The sequence below is a fragment of the Lepisosteus oculatus genome, chromosome 7 (assembly GCF_040954835.1).
Source record: "Lepisosteus oculatus isolate fLepOcu1 chromosome 7, fLepOcu1.hap2, whole genome shotgun sequence".
Classification (NCBI taxonomy): domain Eukaryota; kingdom Metazoa; phylum Chordata; class Actinopteri; order Semionotiformes; family Lepisosteidae; genus Lepisosteus; species Lepisosteus oculatus.
In genome coordinates this window covers 41,902,414-41,921,799 of record NC_090702.1, presented here as the reverse complement: position 1 = coordinate 41,921,799, position 19,386 = coordinate 41,902,414, and the positions used below count along the sequence as shown (strand labels likewise).

The 19,386-nt window shown below is 41.6% G+C and overlaps 1 protein-coding gene and 1 long non-coding RNA gene across 4 annotated transcripts; both read left to right on the top strand.

Annotated features, from left to right (window-relative positions):
- The first annotated feature begins 2,240 nt into the window (after positions 1 to 2,240).
- On the top strand, positions 2,241 to 5,687 carry LOC107077996 (uncharacterized). The gene is made up of 3 exons (XR_001478977.2): positions 2,241 to 2,533; positions 2,797 to 2,912; positions 3,474 to 5,687. It is a non-coding gene; the product is annotated as an uncharacterized lncRNA (long non-coding RNA).
- Positions 5,688 to 7,851: 2,164 nt separating this feature from the next.
- On the top strand, positions 7,852 to 18,232 carry echdc3 (enoyl CoA hydratase domain containing 3). 3 transcript variants are annotated; one of them, XM_069192526.1, is made up of 7 exons: positions 7,852 to 11,340; positions 11,803 to 11,916; positions 12,914 to 13,090; positions 13,574 to 13,695; positions 14,032 to 14,129; positions 15,458 to 15,658; positions 17,616 to 18,232. In XM_069192526.1, exons 3-7 carry the CDS (start codon positions 12,921 to 12,923, stop codon positions 17,946 to 17,948), a joined length of 924 nt encoding a protein of 307 aa, XP_069048627.1. In that variant the 5' UTR covers positions 7,852 to 11,340; positions 11,803 to 11,916; positions 12,914 to 12,920; the 3' UTR covers positions 17,949 to 18,232. The 3 variants fall into 3 exon arrangements, with proteins under 3 accessions (XP_069048627.1, XP_069048629.1, XP_069048628.1); XM_069192528.1 differs by having other exon boundaries at positions 11,297 to 11,916; positions 15,458 to 15,502; XM_069192527.1 differs by having other exon boundaries at positions 11,297 to 11,916; positions 17,661 to 18,232.
- Positions 18,233 to 19,386: the final 1,154 nt, after the last annotated feature.

Below are 19,386 nucleotides of genomic sequence, written 5' to 3'. Positions count from 1 at the left end.
TAACCCCCCAGTTGTTTCTTTAAACTCCCTAAAATCATTCTTAAATCAGAACTTGTTTCCAGTAAGCACACAACACTTCTTTTAATCTTTCCCAGACTTTTTATAACAGTTTATTGGAAACTGTATACATACAAATATTTTCAGTACTTATTTTCAAATTGTGCACATAATGCACACAAAATGGACATAGAAATAGAAAAAATAGAAAAGGCTAAATACATGAAAAACATAAAACTACAAAAATACAGCATGACATATTAGGGACAATATAACCAGAAATTTCACATTATGTAATCTGCTTTGCCTATTCTTATAAATGTAAAAGTTTAACAATTATAACTGCCAAATTATTAGGGAGGCTAGTCAAGAAATGCTGCCATGTTCTCAGAAATAAGTAAAAAATATATACCTATTTGTCAAATAGGTTGTTGTCATTTGTGAAAAAAAACATGGATTACTATCTAATCTACATTTCAGTATTTGTTACAGATGTTAGTTGTCAAGTCTGAAATAAGTTTACATCTTTTCTAAAGTAGAAGGTAGGTGAAGTTTTTTAGCACTTTAAGGCTAATAATGCAATTTTATTTATACTGAATAATAATAAACATACAATATTCATGACAAAAATGAATGAGGAAAAAAACATAGCAGCTTCATCCAGTAAAACCAGGACACAGAGATACTCCAATGAGCATGAGAACCTTAAATACCACTCTGATTTTAACAGAAGGTTAGTGTCTGATGCAGAGTGCTTTCAGCAAGTGAGTCACATAATTATGGACATGCAGTACTGCACTGAAGCCTGCTGTCCTATAAAATACCCCTGTAAATTCCTACAGTAGTAGACTCTTCATTAATTAAAGGCTTCTGCCAATATTTCAGCACCAGATAGGCAGAGCAAAGGTTTTTGTCAAGCAATGTTACGTAGGTAGAAGAAAGATACCCTTGTGACCTTAGTAATATGCACTTTAAATGAAAATGCAGGGTCAAAATACCAACATTTCTCTACATCTATGGTTTGATTTTGCTATTTTTGGCTACACTGAAGTTGTGTTTTGAACATCAAAATCTGAATCTTAAGTGGAAAAGGAATATATCAGTGTGAAAAGCTCTAGGAACTGCAGTAGTGCCCTTAAATGATATAATTCTGCCAAGCATCAAAATTTTCTCTTGGTGTTTTCAGTTCCAAGCTGACTAAGTTTTATGCAGAGTTTCACATGGCTCAAAATTCTTTCCCTGTGGTATGTAATACATACAGGTTTGTCTTGGTCAAATTCTAAAAGATCTGAATTAACATTTTTAATACAAATTATGTTCAGTACACATCAATGTCCATACTAAACCTGAAATGGAGCTGTTAGCTGTTTCAGTACTGTCATTTAACATTTGCCTGACAAAAAAAGGATTACATCGTCATGTCATTGGTTTTCTCCAATTAGTTATGTAAAACCAATGTTGTAACTGTCAGTTGATAGCACTGTACTTTGATCGTCTATTGACTTTTAAACTGAACTAGGAATGTTGACGATAGCCTGGTACTGACCATTGTCCCTTAGATAATGATACCTCAATAGCCACTTCCCAATCAAAAATTGTAACTATTTGTTCAGAATTCAGCAGCTAGAACCCAGACTACGTCATGCACAGTAGATCATATCACTCCTGTCTTGGGGTCCTTGAATTGTCAACTCAAAACCTGACAGGCAGCCTTTAAATGTCTTCACCTTACATTCATTGCTGACTGATTTGTTATGTTTACTTTACTCCTGCATCCTCCTTAGTTGTTCACTTAGCTGACTCTAGTTTATTTAGTTCATAGTTTATTATCTGTCCCCGGTGTTCTTCTGCACTCTATGGGTGACAGGGCCTTTTTCTTGTTATGCCCCAGTAAAACACAATCCTCACCAGAAAATTCAGGGACTCATTCACAGTAGATGCCTTGGAGTCTAGCCCAAGAAACTTTTTCATCAAGCTTTTATGTGACTGTTTTATTTTTTATATCTACTTTGGCTTTGTAGTTTTTTTTATTACATTTTCTTTAATGTGCTTTTTTAGGAAGCAATATATTTGAGATGATTGCTTTCAAAGGTGCTGCATAAAATAAAGTTCATTATTTTATTAAGTTAGCTCTTTACAGTGGATTGTGATCTCATGGATGACATCACCAATGTGTCACAATGAATGTCTGCTGTGAAACAGTTACATGCTGTTATTCTAGAATTTTCAGTTGTACAGTTTCTTCATAGTCAAAACCAAAAACCTGTTAGCACCAGCAAGTACTGTTTTCATTAACCTCTGTAGATAAGCTGATCATTTCTGAATAAAATCGCCTATAAATTTGGAATAATGCAGTCTAATGCCCAAGGAACATTTGAGGTAGCTATTGAATGGATTCACGCACATCTACTCCTTTATGCTTCAAGCATGGCGCTTGGAGTCCGTTTGTGTTGCTGTGGTCTCTTGCTTTAACCAGCGTAGGCAGAATCTACCAGCCAACTCAAGAGCAACCTGCTGCTGAGCTGGAACCTGCAAGGTAAGATATCCTCCCATTCTCCTGTTGCTCTCTGAAAACAATGTGTAGGGTTAAAAAAACAGAGCTTGGTGTCACAAAGTCACCTATGGATGCCTCTTTTTCTGTTGATCTGGTTTTAAAAACATGTAAATCTAAATTAATTTACTAAATATTTTTCCTAAAATAACTTTAATGTTTGTTTTTTCTGTTTTCTTTTTAGGCCAAACAGCAGTACATTTTGAATATCTAAAATGTTCTTCACATAATATTTTTTTCATTTACAGAAACAGAAGTTTGTTTATAACCCTCCCAACATTAAGAACCTGAAAAACAGAGCTGTGCCACTTCCAGATTAGAAAAGAACATTTCTGTATTTTCACATTCTCCTGAAATTCCTTATGTATGTATTCCTTTGTACTCAAATAGTTTTTCATCCTATTTTCTTTAAGAAGGATGTAGATTTATTATTTTTATATCATTTTACTGGTAAGTTATTATTGTTATTTTACAAAATGTACTGTTATTTTACAAAAAAAGTAGTTATTGGAAGTAAGAAAAGACTACAGCAGAATTAAAAGATTGAAAGGTCACAGTTTTACACTTAAAGAGATCATTTGAGTTTACAAACATCATCTGTAGCGCTTTATGATTTATAGTCAGTTATTCACCTTTCAAATAAGAATATATTTTTCTGTATAAAATTATGTGTGTGTGCCTTTTATCTAATATGTTTTCTGGAGAACGTGAAGGAAACCCATGTGAACATGGTATGAACACACAAACATCACTTAAATAAGCTTTGGCTCCCTCACAAATCTTTATTGCATAAAGTGGTCGGAAAATGGAGTTATACAGTACATGAAAGTTGTCGTCTGCATCTGTGTGTATATGCCACCAGTTAGAAGATAAACCTGCTCAGCTATTACTTTACAGAATGCTTTCCCTCTTGTGTTTTAAGCAGGGCATGTTCCGTTTCAATGACTTTCACTGACCCAGAAACATAGCCGAAAACACCAGCGTAGAACGGAAATGGAAGAATCAAAGAAAGAACAAGTGAAAACTGATCACTTAGATTAGAGACGAGTCTCGACTTTTCTCTAGGGAAGAGGTACAGTCAAGGCTGGTTTTAAAAATCTTGCTCGTAAAGGTAAGTGATGAATTAATTGCACACAGGTGGGATCAATCTCCTGTCAGATGACATCGCCATGATAACGGGCTGATTGGCAGATTGAGTAAAGACTTGACCGGTTGCCAAGGTATTTTGGGTTTACTATATCCCTCCCTCAAGGAGAGACTTCTGGATGCTGAACAGGGTACGCCAGGGAACCAGGAATGAAATGAGCACACCAGACAGGGGGCATGAAAGTCTCTTGCAGGAACCCAAGGCTTCTCCTATGGACATGGCCCCTCCAAGATGACAGCTGACGGATTTCAACAGGGAGACGTGTAAGTCCGGGGAGTCACCGTCCGAGATGACAAGTAAGAGCCAACTGGTAGGTGTAACGACGTGGCTTGCTGTTGGGGACAGCTCCATCTTGCCGACATGCTGGAGAATCCAAATTCAGCAACTCGGTGAGGACACAGTCAGAGTAAAGCATTGGTGTTGGGTTGCTGAAGAGACGTAGAGAACAGAGATTTGTGAAGCACAATGAATACAGATAGAGATTGTTGAAGATGTAGACTGGAAGGTTCAGACAGGACTGGAAGGCAAGCGCAGCTTTCAGGGCAGTTGTAGACAGGGGGGCTGCGCCGCTGTATGGGATGACTGATAGGGAACGGTTTTCAAGGAAACCAGGGGCCGTGACTTCTGGCTCACCCGGGTACAACATTCACCTTCTCTTAATGGGTGCTCTCCAGGCTGGGGTATCAGATGTGGTAGGTGTGGAGTTCCTGAGCTGGCACCCATGACGATTCCTCTGGTCCACAGCCTCTCCAAAGCTCCAAGCATTGGAGGCTGATCTGTACCCATCAGATGTCCACGATACGGTATGGCCTGGGTTCTTGGGTGCCTTTAATTCAAAGTGATGATGGTACAGATGGCGTGATGGTTGCCAGTGCAGGTTTCAGAAGTAAAATGTGGAACGTTGATGAGATTTGCCTTCCCAATGAATGCAGGAGGGCAAGCCAGTAGGTGATGGTATTCACATGTTCCAACATGTGTTGGATTGTTTGAATGGGCCAATGAAGTAGAGGAGCAAGTTCCATGATGACAGGCAGAGACAGAAGTCTGATTAATAGCCACACACTTTGTTCCAGGCCTCAGGGGTGGAATGGCCCTCCAGCAATAGTTGGCCATTCTTTCCTGCTGCTGTGTGGTCTTTTAGATGTTGGCTCTTACAACCCACCACATGTGGCATTGCAGTTGTGCCTCCAGATCTTTGTTCACTCATTTTGTTTGGCCATTCGTTTTGGAGTGATCCTGTAATGCAGCTGGTGATCTGTCAGAACCCAAGCGCAAAAGACTGGAAAGTGAAAAGTGAAAGGTGAAAATGATATAATTGATTATGGCCAGCGGGGCTTAATAAACCCAATCCAGTCGGTAATAGGGGGGAATGATGATCCCAGGAGAAGCCCGGCCAACTGCATCCCTGGCAAAAAGAGGCTGCTAAACACAGCACAGCTGCTAAAAACAGGGAGTCTTGGGTACGGAAGAAACCAAATAGTGAGACCCTTGAAAAAGGAACTGAATGGACTTAGAAGGGCACCCCTCAGGAATGCCAAGGGTGCAGGTCAGCAAACCCCCGTCGATGCGGTGACAGTGAAAAGAATAAAGGTGGAATGAAGTGCTGCCTAGATCCTGAGTCTGTTGCATCAGGCTAGGCTGGAGTGCAAGGCAACGCTGAGAGCTGAGGCTGCTGGGCAGAGTAAATTAATGAAACCGAAAAAGCTGCAAAAACTGGTTACCGGTCAGAAAACAGGGAGTCTCATGTACGGGAGAGACCGAATGGTGAGCCTCCTTGGAACGTAGGTGGAAGGTTTTGAAGGACAGACTTGAGGTTGCTGAGACTGCTGTGCAGAGCGAAGGCTGGCTGGAGGCCACAGAAACTGCTGTGCAGAGTGTAGGCTGGCTGGAGGCCGGTGAGACTGCTGAGCAGAGCAAGGGCTACACTTGCTCTGGGTATTTGCAAGGGTACACTCTGCAACACTAAAGCAGAGGCTGGTGTGCTTGACGAAGCATGAGCTGAAAACTGCTGCACAGATTGAAGAGCTGGCTTAAAGCCAAACTGCTGAGCAGAGCTACAGTAAGTACTATCTTGAAGCTGAATTTTCTGCCAAACAGTCTGCCAGTCAGAAGCCTCAAGTACAGAAGAAACCAAATATAGAGCTACCTCAAAAAGGGGACCAAATGGGTAACAGGGCAGTCTTGAGGCTGCAACTTCTGCGCAGAGTAGAGGGTGTCGAGCTCAGCAGAGAAATGTGGAGAGTGAACACCATAGTGTTAGTGAAAACCCAGGGTAAGTTAAAAATGACAAAGTACCATCAAAGTGGCACCTCAGCTTTAAATAGGAAAGCAAGATAAGAATAATAAGCTAATTAACATAGATCACAAAAAGGTGTCAGAGTAGAAAACCCTGGAAAACTGTGAGCCCTCGTGAGAATGTGATGGTTTCCCAAGGCACCAGGATTTACAGGCTGATATGTATCCCTAGTCGACAACAGAAGGCCCACTCACATCAGGAGACAAACTGAGGACTTTGGCTGGAGATCACGGAAGTCAGTAATGCATGGAGCCAAAACACCTCCTTAATGAAGATTCCCACCATCCATGGAGGTTAGACATTAACTGAGGGGGTGGGATGAAGTGTGGAACATCGGAGAAACGGTTGATGACGGTATGACAGAATGGCCTTGAGAATTGGGAAGATCAGATGGATTGCCATGGATGTTCTGTAACTGACAGCGAAAGTAATAATCCATGCTCAGGTACAGGTTGAACATCTCACCATATATGCCACCACATCTGCCCTTGTGGAAGGCCACCAGAAGCAGTAGTGGATCAGTTCTAGGGAGCGCTGCCTTCCAGGATACCCTACCAGCCTGGTTGAATGGCTCCACTGCAACACCTCTGGCCTGGGCTGTAAGGGCTCAAACAAAGCCCAGCGGAGCTTCTGAAGGAGCAGGGTAGAGGAGAGTGCTGCCGACACTGCTTCTTCCATATCGAGCAAGGTGGCCCCTAGGATCTGGTGTACTGAGATGACTGAGACTGGTCATAAGGCATTGGCTTTGCCATTCTTCATTCCCAGCTGATAGATCATGGTGAAATTAAAGTGAGAGAAGAACAAAGCCCAGCGTGTTTGTCATGGGTTCAGTCATTTGACTTCTTGATATACTCCAGGTTTTTGTGATCTATAAAGACCAAGAAGCGATGCAAGCCTAGCTCAAGAAGATGCTCAAGAAGAGGTCAAGAAGAGAGTGTTCTTGATCACTAGCATCTCCTGGTCACCCACTTTGTAATTATGCTTTGCCAGAGACACTTTCTGGGAAAAGAAGGTGCATGGGTGGTCACCCAAAGTGCTGTGAGAGGACTACGCCCTCTCCCACGTCCAAGACATGCACTTGCCAATTGATTGGCAATGTGCAGTCCGGGTGTTGAAGGATCAGGGCCGTGGTTAAGCAGTGCTTCTGTTACATGAAGGCCTCCTGCACCTCGGGCGACCACTTGCCCTGGCGGGCCCCCTTCCTGGTAGAGTGGTGATAGTGGCTACAGCCATGCTGAAACTGCGGGTAAAGAGGTCGATTAATAGGTGAACTCTACAGAGCACTGGACGTGTTTGAGGGTGGTGATAGTGGGCCAGTTCTTTACCACCACAACCTTGTCAGGAGGAGAGGATGTATCCAAGGAAGGCCACCTCGGACTGGTGGAACTCACACTTTTCAAGTTTGGCATAGAGGTGGTGTTCTCTGAAATGCTGAAGAACCTGCCTGATGTATTCCTGGAGGTTGCTGGAGCAGATGAGGATTTTGTCTGCGAAGTCCCAGAAGACGTTAGTTCCTGAAAATCTAGAAGATGGCTGGGGCATTACAAAGACCAAAGGGCATGATCAGGTATTCATAAAGTCCTGAGCTTGTGTTCAATGCCATCTTCCAATGTTATTTCCTTTGCAAAGATATCCATCATCTGATGAACGGAAGGCAGTTTAGGCAGAGAAAGAAAATGGGAAGACTTAAAGAACTGGTCGACCATAACCAAAATAACTGAACAACCTCGAGAGCAGGGAATGCCAGTGGTAAAATCCATAGGTATAGAGTCCCACAGGCATTCAGGTGTAGGTAAGGGTTGCAGATGATGGGCGGAGGATATATAGCACAGAGCATGCTGCTAAATAAACGTCAATGTTGCTCCTCGTGTTGGACCACCAGTAGTATCTGTGTGAGTTCTATGGGCAGTTGCAAGGCTGGATGGCCTGCCAGCCAAGAATTCTGACCCTTCTGCAGCACTTCCTATCTAGCAAAATGGGGGACAAAACTGGGGTGTCAAGGGGAAAAGGACTGGAGGCCGATGCTGCCCTCACTGCCTCTTTCACTGCTCCAGATGGGCTCTGGGACCACCTCAGACTCATCTGGAGCATGGATCCTGGAGAGATTGTGTTGGACATGCATTCTTACACCCAGGTATATGGGAGATGGTGAAATCGAAGCAAGACATCCCTCAGGAGAAGTACCAGGAGTGAACAACCCTGGATTCCCAGGAGCCATCTGAACCGGACCGACAGTAATATCTACTGACCTTCCCTCTCAGCCTCTGGAATGCTCTAGTTAGCACATCTGCAGGCAGAGCTTCCAGAGGGAGCCTTAAGGAACTGGAAACCAGGAGCTAGAAGAGGCTTCGCTGAGACAGAGTTAAGTGGCTCAGGAGTGCAATGAGAATGTCACTGCTGGATCGCCAAGAAGAGTCTGAACCAGGTTTAAACACCCTTACAGCACCTGCTGCAGTGAAAGCTCTCACTCAAGCCAGGTGCTCTGCATCAGCTGTCCCCATGGCGTTCAGGACAGAACGAAGACGTGGCTCCCAGTCTCTGAAACTACACGCCCCTCTTGAGACAGTGAGAACGGGCGTTGGCGTGTCCCGCTTTGGAGAGGCGGGGTGAGCGTAACACAGTTTGCAGGAGTTTTCAGTTCTCTAAAAATACATTTTGCTTGGTTTTCGATTCTCCACGATGATCAGGACAAAGCACAAGTTTGGCCTCCCTACTAGCCTTATGATTGTTTTATCGATCTTTTGACAGAGGTCATCTCTTTTTTCTTTCTCTCCAGTGAAATGAAGGAATTCATAGAGGAGGATCTCCAGAAGGGATTCATTGGACCATCCTCATCTAAAGCTTGTGCTGACTTCTTTTTCATCCAAAAGAAAGATGGAATACTGCATCCTAGCATGGGCTGAATAACATCACTGTCAATATCATCACTGTCACTGTCAATGACAGTTACCCTCTTACAGTTACCACTGATCTTTTCCCTGTTAGAAAAGATGAGTCAGGTTACAGTTCTCTCCAAATTGACCTGGGGGGGCCTACAACTTGGTACATATTAGGGAAAGAGATAAATGGAAGACAGCCTTCAACACGAGCTCTGGACACTACAAACTTCTTGTCATGCTTTTGGACGCTGTGATATGCCCGTAGTTTTCAAGAACTTGGTGAACGACATGCTTTCAGATTTCATCTTTCAGAATCTGGTCAATGATTTTTTGGATAGGTTCATGGTTGTGTACATCGATGACATCCTGATATTTTCTGTCTCTTTCAAAGATCATTTCCTGCATGTCAGGCAGGTTCTCCTGTGACTCTGCCAGCATCAGTTTGAATGAAAAACTAGACAAATGAAAATTTTGAGTACCTGAGGTCACCGTTCCGGTATAGTGTATTTCTCCTGAAGGTCTCCAAATGGATCTCCAGAAAGGGTTGGTGGTTTGAGACTGTTGCACACTCTCTACACTGAAGCATATCAGTGGGATCCACAAATTACAAGCACTGATTTATCTGCAACTTCAACTCAGGAGGATGGCTCCTATTACTGCTCTCACCAAGAAGGGACCTGACCAGGGCAAGTGGACTTACAAGGTTCAGAGGGCTTTTGAAGAGCTGAAGTGTTACTTCACTATGGCACTTCTGTTAAAATATGACTACCCTGTTTTGCCATTTAAGCTGAAGGTGGATGCATCTAATATAGAGGCTGGGGATGTCACAAAGTCTTCACCTGTGATTATTCAGCCAAGAATCTATTGGTGGTGGAGAAAAATGATGATGTGGGCATTCAGAAGGCACTTGCTGTGAAGCTGACCTTGGAACAGTCTCTGGTGAACAGCTTGCCACTGGGCTTGTGCTGTGTTCAAGGTGCAGCTGGACACTCCCTATGATGTGTGGCACCTACAGTATGCTCTTGGGTCTGTAACACCTTCACCTCCACCCCACTTCCTGGGGGAGTGACACTGGTCATGACAAACTGAATCGTCTGTCACCCACAGAGCTAATGCCCAAACCAATGTCTCCAAGGTTTTAGCAGGAGAATTAGGCAGAGGAAGAGCTACTGTGGAAGGCAGAATGGAGACAAGAGCAGCCAAGCAGAGCGAAGAAAAAGCTTGTTGCTATCTGTCATGGTGTCACATGTTTTTTATTGTTTCTTTTCATTTCACCACACTTACCTGCTGTGAACTTATATTTAATCCATGGCTAGCCAGTGGATTTCACCTTCGCCTGCTGTAATCGTATTGGTTTAGTCTTACTGTTATAAAACCTGACTGCTCTGCACTTACCTGACTGAGTGCAGCAGTCTGAGGCAGTAGGGTGAATCCAAGATCAGGCAAAGACAAGCGAGCAGGCTCATGAAAAGTTAACACACAGGTTGGTGTAGCAAGAGAGATACAGTCCAAAGCTGTAATGGGAAGCATTGCCAGATTTAAAGTTGGGAAGACACAGGACCAAAGGACATACTGTATAGGAATTCCTAAAGCATAGTCATAGTAATAAGCCAGGTTCGTAGCACAGAAGTGAGGTGGAGGCTTGCTTAGTAAAAACACTGGAGAACACAGGTGAAGCACAGGAATGATCTAGAGATTTACTTAAAAGCACAACCATAGCATAGAGAAGGAGAAACAAACAAAGAATGAGTGCAAACTGATTGCCAAGACTAGAGAAGAGGAACTGTCAAGGCTGATCTTAAACATCCTTCTGGTAAAGGTAATTAATTGCCTTACCTGATTAATCTATTGTACGCAAGTGGAATCATGTTGTCACAGCAATCGACTGATTGGCAGATTGACTAGAAACTTGACGGGCTGCCATGGTGTTTTGGGTGCACTGTCCAGTGCTCATTTGGAAGCAGGTGTGACAGTCTCTACTGTCAGTCTGCCCTCTATTGGCATTAGGGTATTGTGTTGTGACCAGCAGAAGAGTCACTAAACTGGTTGTGGTCATTGCTGAGGTAAATACAGGTAAGAGGATGTGTAATAAATAAAATAAGCAAGCCTTTGTGATTGTTGATGGCTTCTTAATTCTTGTATTATGTAAATGTAAAATAGTATTTAATTTTCTCAAATTCCTTGTAGCAGTATCATCCATGTGCAGTATATACAGTAAAGGAACAGGTAAGACCTCACACCTGAAGAAGGCTCCACAGCCGAAATGTTGCGTTTTCTTTCTTTTCTTTTCAGCATGGAATAAACCCGTTACCTGTTCCTTTGCAGCCTACGCATGCTGACACAGCTCCCTACTCGTTATATACAGTATGTATTTCCAGCTTTTCCTGCCAATAGAGATATGCATTTCAATTATTTGTGCTGTATAGCCACAGATATACTGAAGGAGCTCTGAAAAAAACACATGCCCATGGTGAGTGATTCTTTAAAGAAGTATTTCCTTGGTTTGCATAATGCCAGTGGTTGCCTTTTAGAATTAAAACTAAAGACAGTGAGTTGCATTTGACTAAAAAATAATCTGTTATGTGGATTAACTGTTCTGCCACACTCCAAAATACCTCTATCTCAATTATAGCTCAAATAAATCATCACAATACTGAGATAATAAGAGAAATGATTGCTTCACTGACATAATAGATTAAAATTATTTTATCCTACTGTAGATATCCATCCAATGAGATAAGAAGGTAACGGTATCCAGTTGTGGAGATTTTTTTTTATTATCCAGTGTTCCACATTGTCAAGGAATTACATTTGTTCAAGGAGGCCTACGGTTTTCCTACAAGTGCAATTTCAAAATAAATGAATGAATATGAGTGCTTGTAGATATTGTCCTCAGGAGCTTGTAAGGTGTTTGACTGGCCTGTTTGCAAAGGAATGGAGCCTCACAGAGCCAGGGAGGTGAAGAAGATCTGCTTCTGCAATTGCAAAGGACTTACACCTGTCTCCATGGCATCAGATCTCTTCCTGTAGTGCAGATCCCCCAGAGGTAAGGAAACTATGCCTCTTTCAGTATAATACTATTTAAACAGCACATCACTGTAGAGCACCTGCATTCCTCCCATAATACACCTGACTATAGGAAGGTTTGCTTGACTTTGTTTTTAAACAGTACCTCACCACAGAACACATACATGCTGTGTATCATTCTCCAGTGTGGTTGAAAAGTGTGGTTAAAAGTATCTAAATTAATAAACCATAGAATTTTAGAAATATGCACATTTGTCAATGTGCCTACCTACAATGTCTCTGCACATTATAATGTTTTACTCATTCTTTTCTACCACTATTTACAGAGCCTACTGAGGCAAACATAAAAGACACCTTCTGCAAAGCAAATAATCGCAAATTGTGTATGTAAGACTTCAACAAATGCACTACTTTTTTAAACCAGGCCAAGCATCACACAAGCTTTTTCTGACAAAAGGACATTAGAAGAAATGATTACTATAATATAGGGAAAAGGGCAAACTAACATTGTTCTTTAGAAATATCAAACATCGATGTAACCAGACTTGGTATTTTGTACTAATGAATCCCAATTAACCCTGCATTTGTTTATGTAACCACATGGTTGTTCTTCCAGGTACAATAATCTGTGTACACTGATCCAAAAATATATCAATAAATATACTACATGCAGCTGTTATACAGCACTTTTTCATTATATACAGACGTTTACACTTTGCTGTCTGTGCATGCAAAGTATTGCTAATAATATTGTAAGAAATGTTCTTCATGCCTATTTGGTTTTATTTCATACTTCAAGGATTTTTTTTTTAGTTTATTCTCCTCAACAAGTCTGGAAAAAGTACCGTGTGTTAAATATCGCCTACTCAACTCAGTCTGCTTGAAAAGTGTTTCAAACCCAGAAGTTTGCCTAATCCGACTTCCTGCATTCAACCAACGTAGGCGGCAGCAGTGAGCAGAAAACGTAAACCTCGCCTCCATTTTTTTTCTATTTTCTTCTGCCTCAAAACATTCAGATGAAACATGGCTAATCGTGGTGTTGCTTTTCGTCTTTTTCGCTGCAAAGAAATCCTGTTGCGTAGCGGATTGAGACTGAACTCCAGCAGTCTCGCTTCAGGGGGTTTGACTAGGTCATTCTGTGCGCAAACTCGGTCTGAGCGCCTGACCGTGAGGCTGCAGCAGGACGGAATAAGGTTAGACTCATGAGAAGACGTTTTATATGCAAGCAGAAGTGTTTATGTGTATATCGGCTCTAAACAGTGCATTAAGCGCGTTTATGTCTTTCTACAGCAGTGTCAGGTGTTTAATCATACATTTTATTTCTTCCCCGTACTGGTTCAAAACGTATTTTCTTGATCAGAAAAGTTACCTAGTCTAAAACAATCGCCGTTATCATTGGCTAGATAACCCCCCCCCCCCCCCCCCAAGTCGAACCGAAACACATTTGGGTGCTATACCGTATTTGCAATAATCTGTATTCAGGTCCGTGTAGAAATTAAAGCAATAAATCACGTCTAACGTGATATGCCCTTAACTTTGTTGCTAAGAATATTGCACCTAGTCAGGTATTTCCCAATACAATTAAAGGACAATGTATTTAAAGTTTCAATCGTTTTCCAATACTGCCGTTTGTGCATTTTACACGGTAACAAAGATCTTTTTTTTTATCTCCCTAGGAATATAATACTTAATGACCCCAAGAGAAGAAATACTTTATCCTTGTCAATGCTGAATTCTCTGCGGACCGATATATTGCACGAGATAGACAGCGATGACCTCAGGGTCATTATCATATCAGGTATTCCAAACAAAAAAGTGGGAATTTGCAAGAGGCTACCTTGTTGCTGGATAATATAATAATATGCATGGCTTGCAGACACGAACACATTTAGTTTAATTTAGAAAAAAGAGTGCTACTCTACATCATCCTGATTTAACTGAATAATAAGCTGTAGAGTTTTTACTCCTAACTTCCATAATGAATATTATGGGATCCATTTGTTGGGGTGGGTCGAAATAGTGTTTGTATTTCCTATGTGGTCTGAGGAACCAGTCGAAGTTGGCAATTGTTAATAAATACGTGAGTGCATTTTGGTTTTTTACTTCTTTAATGAAGCTGCCCGTTGTTTTCCAGCTGAAGGCCCAGTGTTCTCATCAGGACATGACCTGAAGGAGTTGACATTGGCCCAGGGACCGGAGCATCACAGCAGGGTGTTTGAGGTGTGCTCAGAGGTGAGGCCCTTGCTAAGGTCATCAGCCATTACTTTGTAACAAGTCATGATGAAAGCGAAAAATTCAGCTTCCCTAATCCTGAAATCTGTTTCAGTTTTTATGAACTGCTGGCTTCTGTACAGTATGTAGGCCAACAGTAGGTGCATTCTTACTAAGGTATTTTGGACATGTCAATGTAAGGAGGGGACAGTTTTGAAATGTGTGCTTTTCTGCTTCAGCAGTAAAGAGCCATTAGGAGATTACTAAACTGTTCTGTCCACATGGTTCTCAGAATGACAGATGTTATAATTTTAGTAAAAGCAAGAAAACACAGTCTTGAAAAAGAAGTCCTTTAACTATCTCTCTCTGAGAACAGAGATAGAAAAGGAAGAGGCTACAATAAATTATCAGTATATTCTGTATCATTGCCTGTTTGTTAAAATCACTGAGATTTATGTTTACAGCAACATACAGTAGACTAGTAAATGCAGATTCACATATCTGTCCTGGAAATGAGTCTCGTTTGAAATTCACATGCAAGCTGAAACTTCTTCCAGAAATAGGTTTTCAGGTTGTGATTTTATGCAAACACAGCATTCAGTAACTTCTATTTTCTATTTCTTTTCTAAGCTATATAAATTCAGCAACTTTTGAAAGGCATTATGGCTTATGAGAGCTAGATTTCTAGTGATAATTAACACATAACCATATTAAATTGCGGCCAACAGAAATGAAGACATCATCATCACTTTCCATAACGGATTATCCTTTTCAAGATCACAGCGGCTCAGATCCTATCCCAGGAAGCACTGGGCGCATGAAAGGAAACACTCTGGATGAGACACCTGTCCATCGCAGGGCAGACACACAGACACAAACACGCACACACACTCATGCCAGGGCCAATTTACAGAACCCAGTTAACCTACCAGTAAACCGGAGCACCCAGAGGAAACACACGCGAACATGGGGAGAACATGCAGACTCCACACAGACAGCACCTAGGTCTGGAATTGAACCCAGGGTTCCAGCTCTGCGAGGCACAAATGCTAACCACTATGTTACCCTAAAAATGAAGACATTAAATGAAATATATAACATACCGTACATTTAAAAAGTGATTTATTTTGTACATTTAGGGTTCTGTATATTGTTTTAATGATAGATGTGTTTAACGATACAGCCTGCAGATGGTGGCCCAACTCCCTATTATTGACATTACATTGGTGTTTCAGCCCACAGGTGATGGGCACATGTAATCTGTTTGCAGCGTTACTTCATTTCTTTACCCTATTGATACATATTGAAAAGCTACATTTGCAGTGCCGGCTTCTTTCATTCTTTTCCAGATCATGACGTTGATACAAGACATTCCCGTGCCAGTCATCGCCAAGGTCAGTGGCATGGCAACGGCAGCAGGATGCCAGCTGGTTGCCAGTTGTGATATCGCAGTTGCTTCTGAAAAGTCAACGTTTGCCACACCTGGAGTAAACGTTGGGCTTTTTTGTTCGACACCTGCTGTTGCCATTGGCAGGGCCATTCCAAGGAAGGTAATGCTCAGACTTCCTGAAAGGGGCAAGGAATAGGTTCCAAGTTCATGTTTGTGGTTCCGTTATCTTGATTTGATATTACAGTATATACTTTGTAAAAAATATTTCGATACACCCCTTGAACCAAACTTGCATGCAAGTCACAGCAACTAATGTATAATAACTAAATTGGCAATCATTTAATTCCACAATTTTTGGAATTTGCATAATTTATGAGGTGGCATGCATTGAGAAAGTTTAATGTTTCCTCAAAGAAAACAAGACAACGCACAACTGAAAAATGCAGCAATTACAGGTGTTCATTAACAAAACTCCAGCACGGATTTTCCGTCTTCTAATTATTTTTTACGTCACTAATGAAGACATTTTAAGAATGTTTTGCTTTACGGTATCGGTCCAACAAAGGTATTTTGAAATATGTTGATAGTACTTGGATGTAGCATTTATGAAAAAAACAATCAAGAATGTCTTCAAATAACTAGAGAAAGATCCTTTTTTGTCTTGGTTAGAATGTGTGTTAGGGAACTTATGGCAAGCTATGAGGCAGATCCATTTGGAATACCTGCAGTGTGTGAGTGTCAACTCAGCTTGACAGAATTTGATGCGCAAATGTTACCTTGTCATCAGAAGAGCTTTTCCACATAGTCGTGCAATTCACAATTCAAATAGTATTCATGACTTAGCAAAGGGTAAACAGCAAGTATGTGTAATGAAGCTCTGGGCATAATTATTTTTTTCATGCTTGTAAAAACAATGTGGGCTGTAGCTGAGATATGGTTTTAAAAAAGTATACGAAATTAAATCATTTAAAATCAGGAGCTAAATGTAGAACATTGTAGTTCAAAATGTTTTGAAAGCAGCCATAACTGAATCACAACAAGAGGACGAATGCACAATCTATTTTCAGTAAAATGCACCAGAATTTCCTCTGTCATGATAAATAGGAAATAGCTGTGCATCCAGGAAGATAAACAAACAGCCTATAAAGTAACTGCACAACAACCACATAAGCAATACATTTTAAGAAACAGTAAGTTAGGTCTTACAAGAAGGTGTTTAAAAAAGTCACTCCAGTGGCAAAAAACAATTGGTACCAGTGAAACCCTCAAGTATAAGATGGTATTTTCTGAAGAGGTTTGTTCAGGTGAATATCTTGCAGTGCATTTGAGTAAAAAATTCAGTTTGTATTATATTTTACGTAATTGTACATATTTTACCATTGCGTATTATGTAAAACATTTTGAGAAACCTGATGTAAGATAGGCTTAACTGACCATGAAATGACCTGGTGGCTACACAGTTTATGGAATGTTTCTTGCACGATATTTGAATAATATTCACCAAGCGCAGATATTATTCAATCCAGGCTTCATTATCCCCTGGGGGAAATTTGTATTATGGCAGAGTCCTGCACAACAATGCAACAAAAACGGACAAATATAATCAACAGGAGATCTGTGAGTTATTTGACATTGTTTGAGAGAGAGGGGGGCTGAAAGATTTCCTGGGTCTGTTACACCCAGGGACACAGAGGCGTCTCCCAGATGGGAGAGGTGTACATTCACAACAGTGGGAGTGTGCCACAGCTCTTGGCCTTCCTTACTACCCTCTGTTAGAGGACATTTAGGTTGATCTGATTTGCCTCAGAGATTTTCCAGCTTCTCTTCACTCATTTTCCCCAACCTATTACAAATTATGGTACTGATGTCACCAAACCAACAAGTAAAGATGGTATAAAACAAATTCAATAAACAGTTTCAATATGAAAAAACAGGTTCCGTTTTGTATGAAATTGTTAAACTTTAGCAGTGAAATTAAGTGTCCTACAAATAAGTCTCTGTTGGCCTTTTTTTTTATAAGAGTTGTAACAGCATTTTTCCCTCTCTGCTATAAATAAAAAGCCAACAGAGGCTCCTTAGTGTTTGTTTTATCTTTTAACATCCTTTTCTCTGTGGAGGTGGCGCTGGAAATGCTCTTTACTGGGAATCCCATCTCTGCCCAGGACGCCCTGCTTCACGGACTGGTCAGTAAGGTGGTCCCAGCAGAGAAGCTAGACGAGGAAACGCTGGCCATCGCCCGCAAAGTCTGTGCCGCCAGCAGGCCGGTCGTCGCTCTGGGGAAGCAGACTTTCTACAGACAGATGGCCCAGGATCGCAGTGCTGCCTATGCTACTGCTTCTAGGGTTATGGTGGACAACCTGGCTTTGAGAGATGGGCAGGAGGGCATTAAGGCTTTTATTGAGAAGCGCCGGCCTGAGTGGACACACAGCAGAGACCGGGCCCACGAGTGACATCCCACACCCATTCACTGCTCTGTGGGTCTTCTTGCTACTGCTGCATAAAGGCTAAGCCGTTTTTTTTTTGTTTATGCCAAATATTCTAAAGCACAGAGCAGAAAACAAAATCCTACAATGAAGGCAAATTGCAAAAAAAAAGAAGGAATTCTTTCGATAATCAGTCTTGTTTCTTTTTGCAGGTCATTTTTTTTTCTGTTGGCCAGACTTGATGTGTACAGAATGAACAAAAATAAAATATTAAATCAGATGCTGCCCTGGTGGTGGGGCAATTCATGCTACTGCCTTTCAGCTTTTTGGGTCTGAGGCTCATTTCCAATCTGGTGTGCAGTCTCTGTGGAGTTTGCATTTTCATGAGTGTTCTTACCTCCCAGAGCCGCACTGGCTCAGTTACTTGGTGCTGCTATATTGGCCCTGCAATTGCCATCTCATCCAGTGCCAAGCCAATCCTGCCTTCTGCCCTGTGTTTGCTAGGTTAGGATCTGGCTTGTTTTGACTCTCTAGGATGAAACAACAGTGGACGATGAAAGAATGTGTGGAAATCCTCCAGCAGGCACATGTAGAGTACTTTTTATTAAAAGAGTAGTGCACTTTTATCCAAAATACAACACTAACAATTCCTCCGAAATTGAATTGGTCAAGGAACGTCAGTAAAGAGGTGTTGGAAGATTAGACGAAGCTGCTTCAGTACTGACGTACTGATTTTTTTAAAGTGAAAATTCTTACCTAATGTTGCCTGTATTCATCTAAGGCTTTGGTTAGGATACTACTATCAGTGGGGAGGAGAGCAGAGTGACGAAGCCAGTTCATAGATGGAGATTATTAGGAGGCCATGATTGGGTAAAAGGCCAGTGGGAAATATGGCTAGGACCTTACTCTTTTCGAGAAACACCCTGGGATTTTTAATGACCACAGAGAGTCAGGACCTTGGCTTTATGTCTCATCTGAAGAACAGTGCCTTTTAACAGTATAGTACCCCCGTCACTATACAGGGGCAGGGTGAGAAACACCTCTGGTCCCAGTAACTTCTCTTCCAGCAGCACCCTTGACTTTCCCAGGAGGTCTCCCATCCAGGTACTGACCAGCCTCATACCTGCTTAACGTCAGTAGGATGCCAGTTGTGAGTTGCACTGCTATAAAAACAAAGTGGCAGTGCGATACTTATTTTAAAAACAACATCTGAGTAGTTGTTTTCAATGAGATTAGGGTGAGACAAATCCTAAAGACAGATAAATGACCTTAACTACAAGTCACAACTAACAGAAACTGTAATCATTTTTACCACTGAAGGTGCATTCTTATAAATAGTTCTGGAACTGCTAATTTGTGTGTTACTTGTACAGTTGTGGGTGTGGGTGTACAATTAGCAGTAGTCCTTTATTGCTTATTGCCAGGGTGAGTAGTGGTTCTCTGCCTTAGAACTGGAGTACCCCTG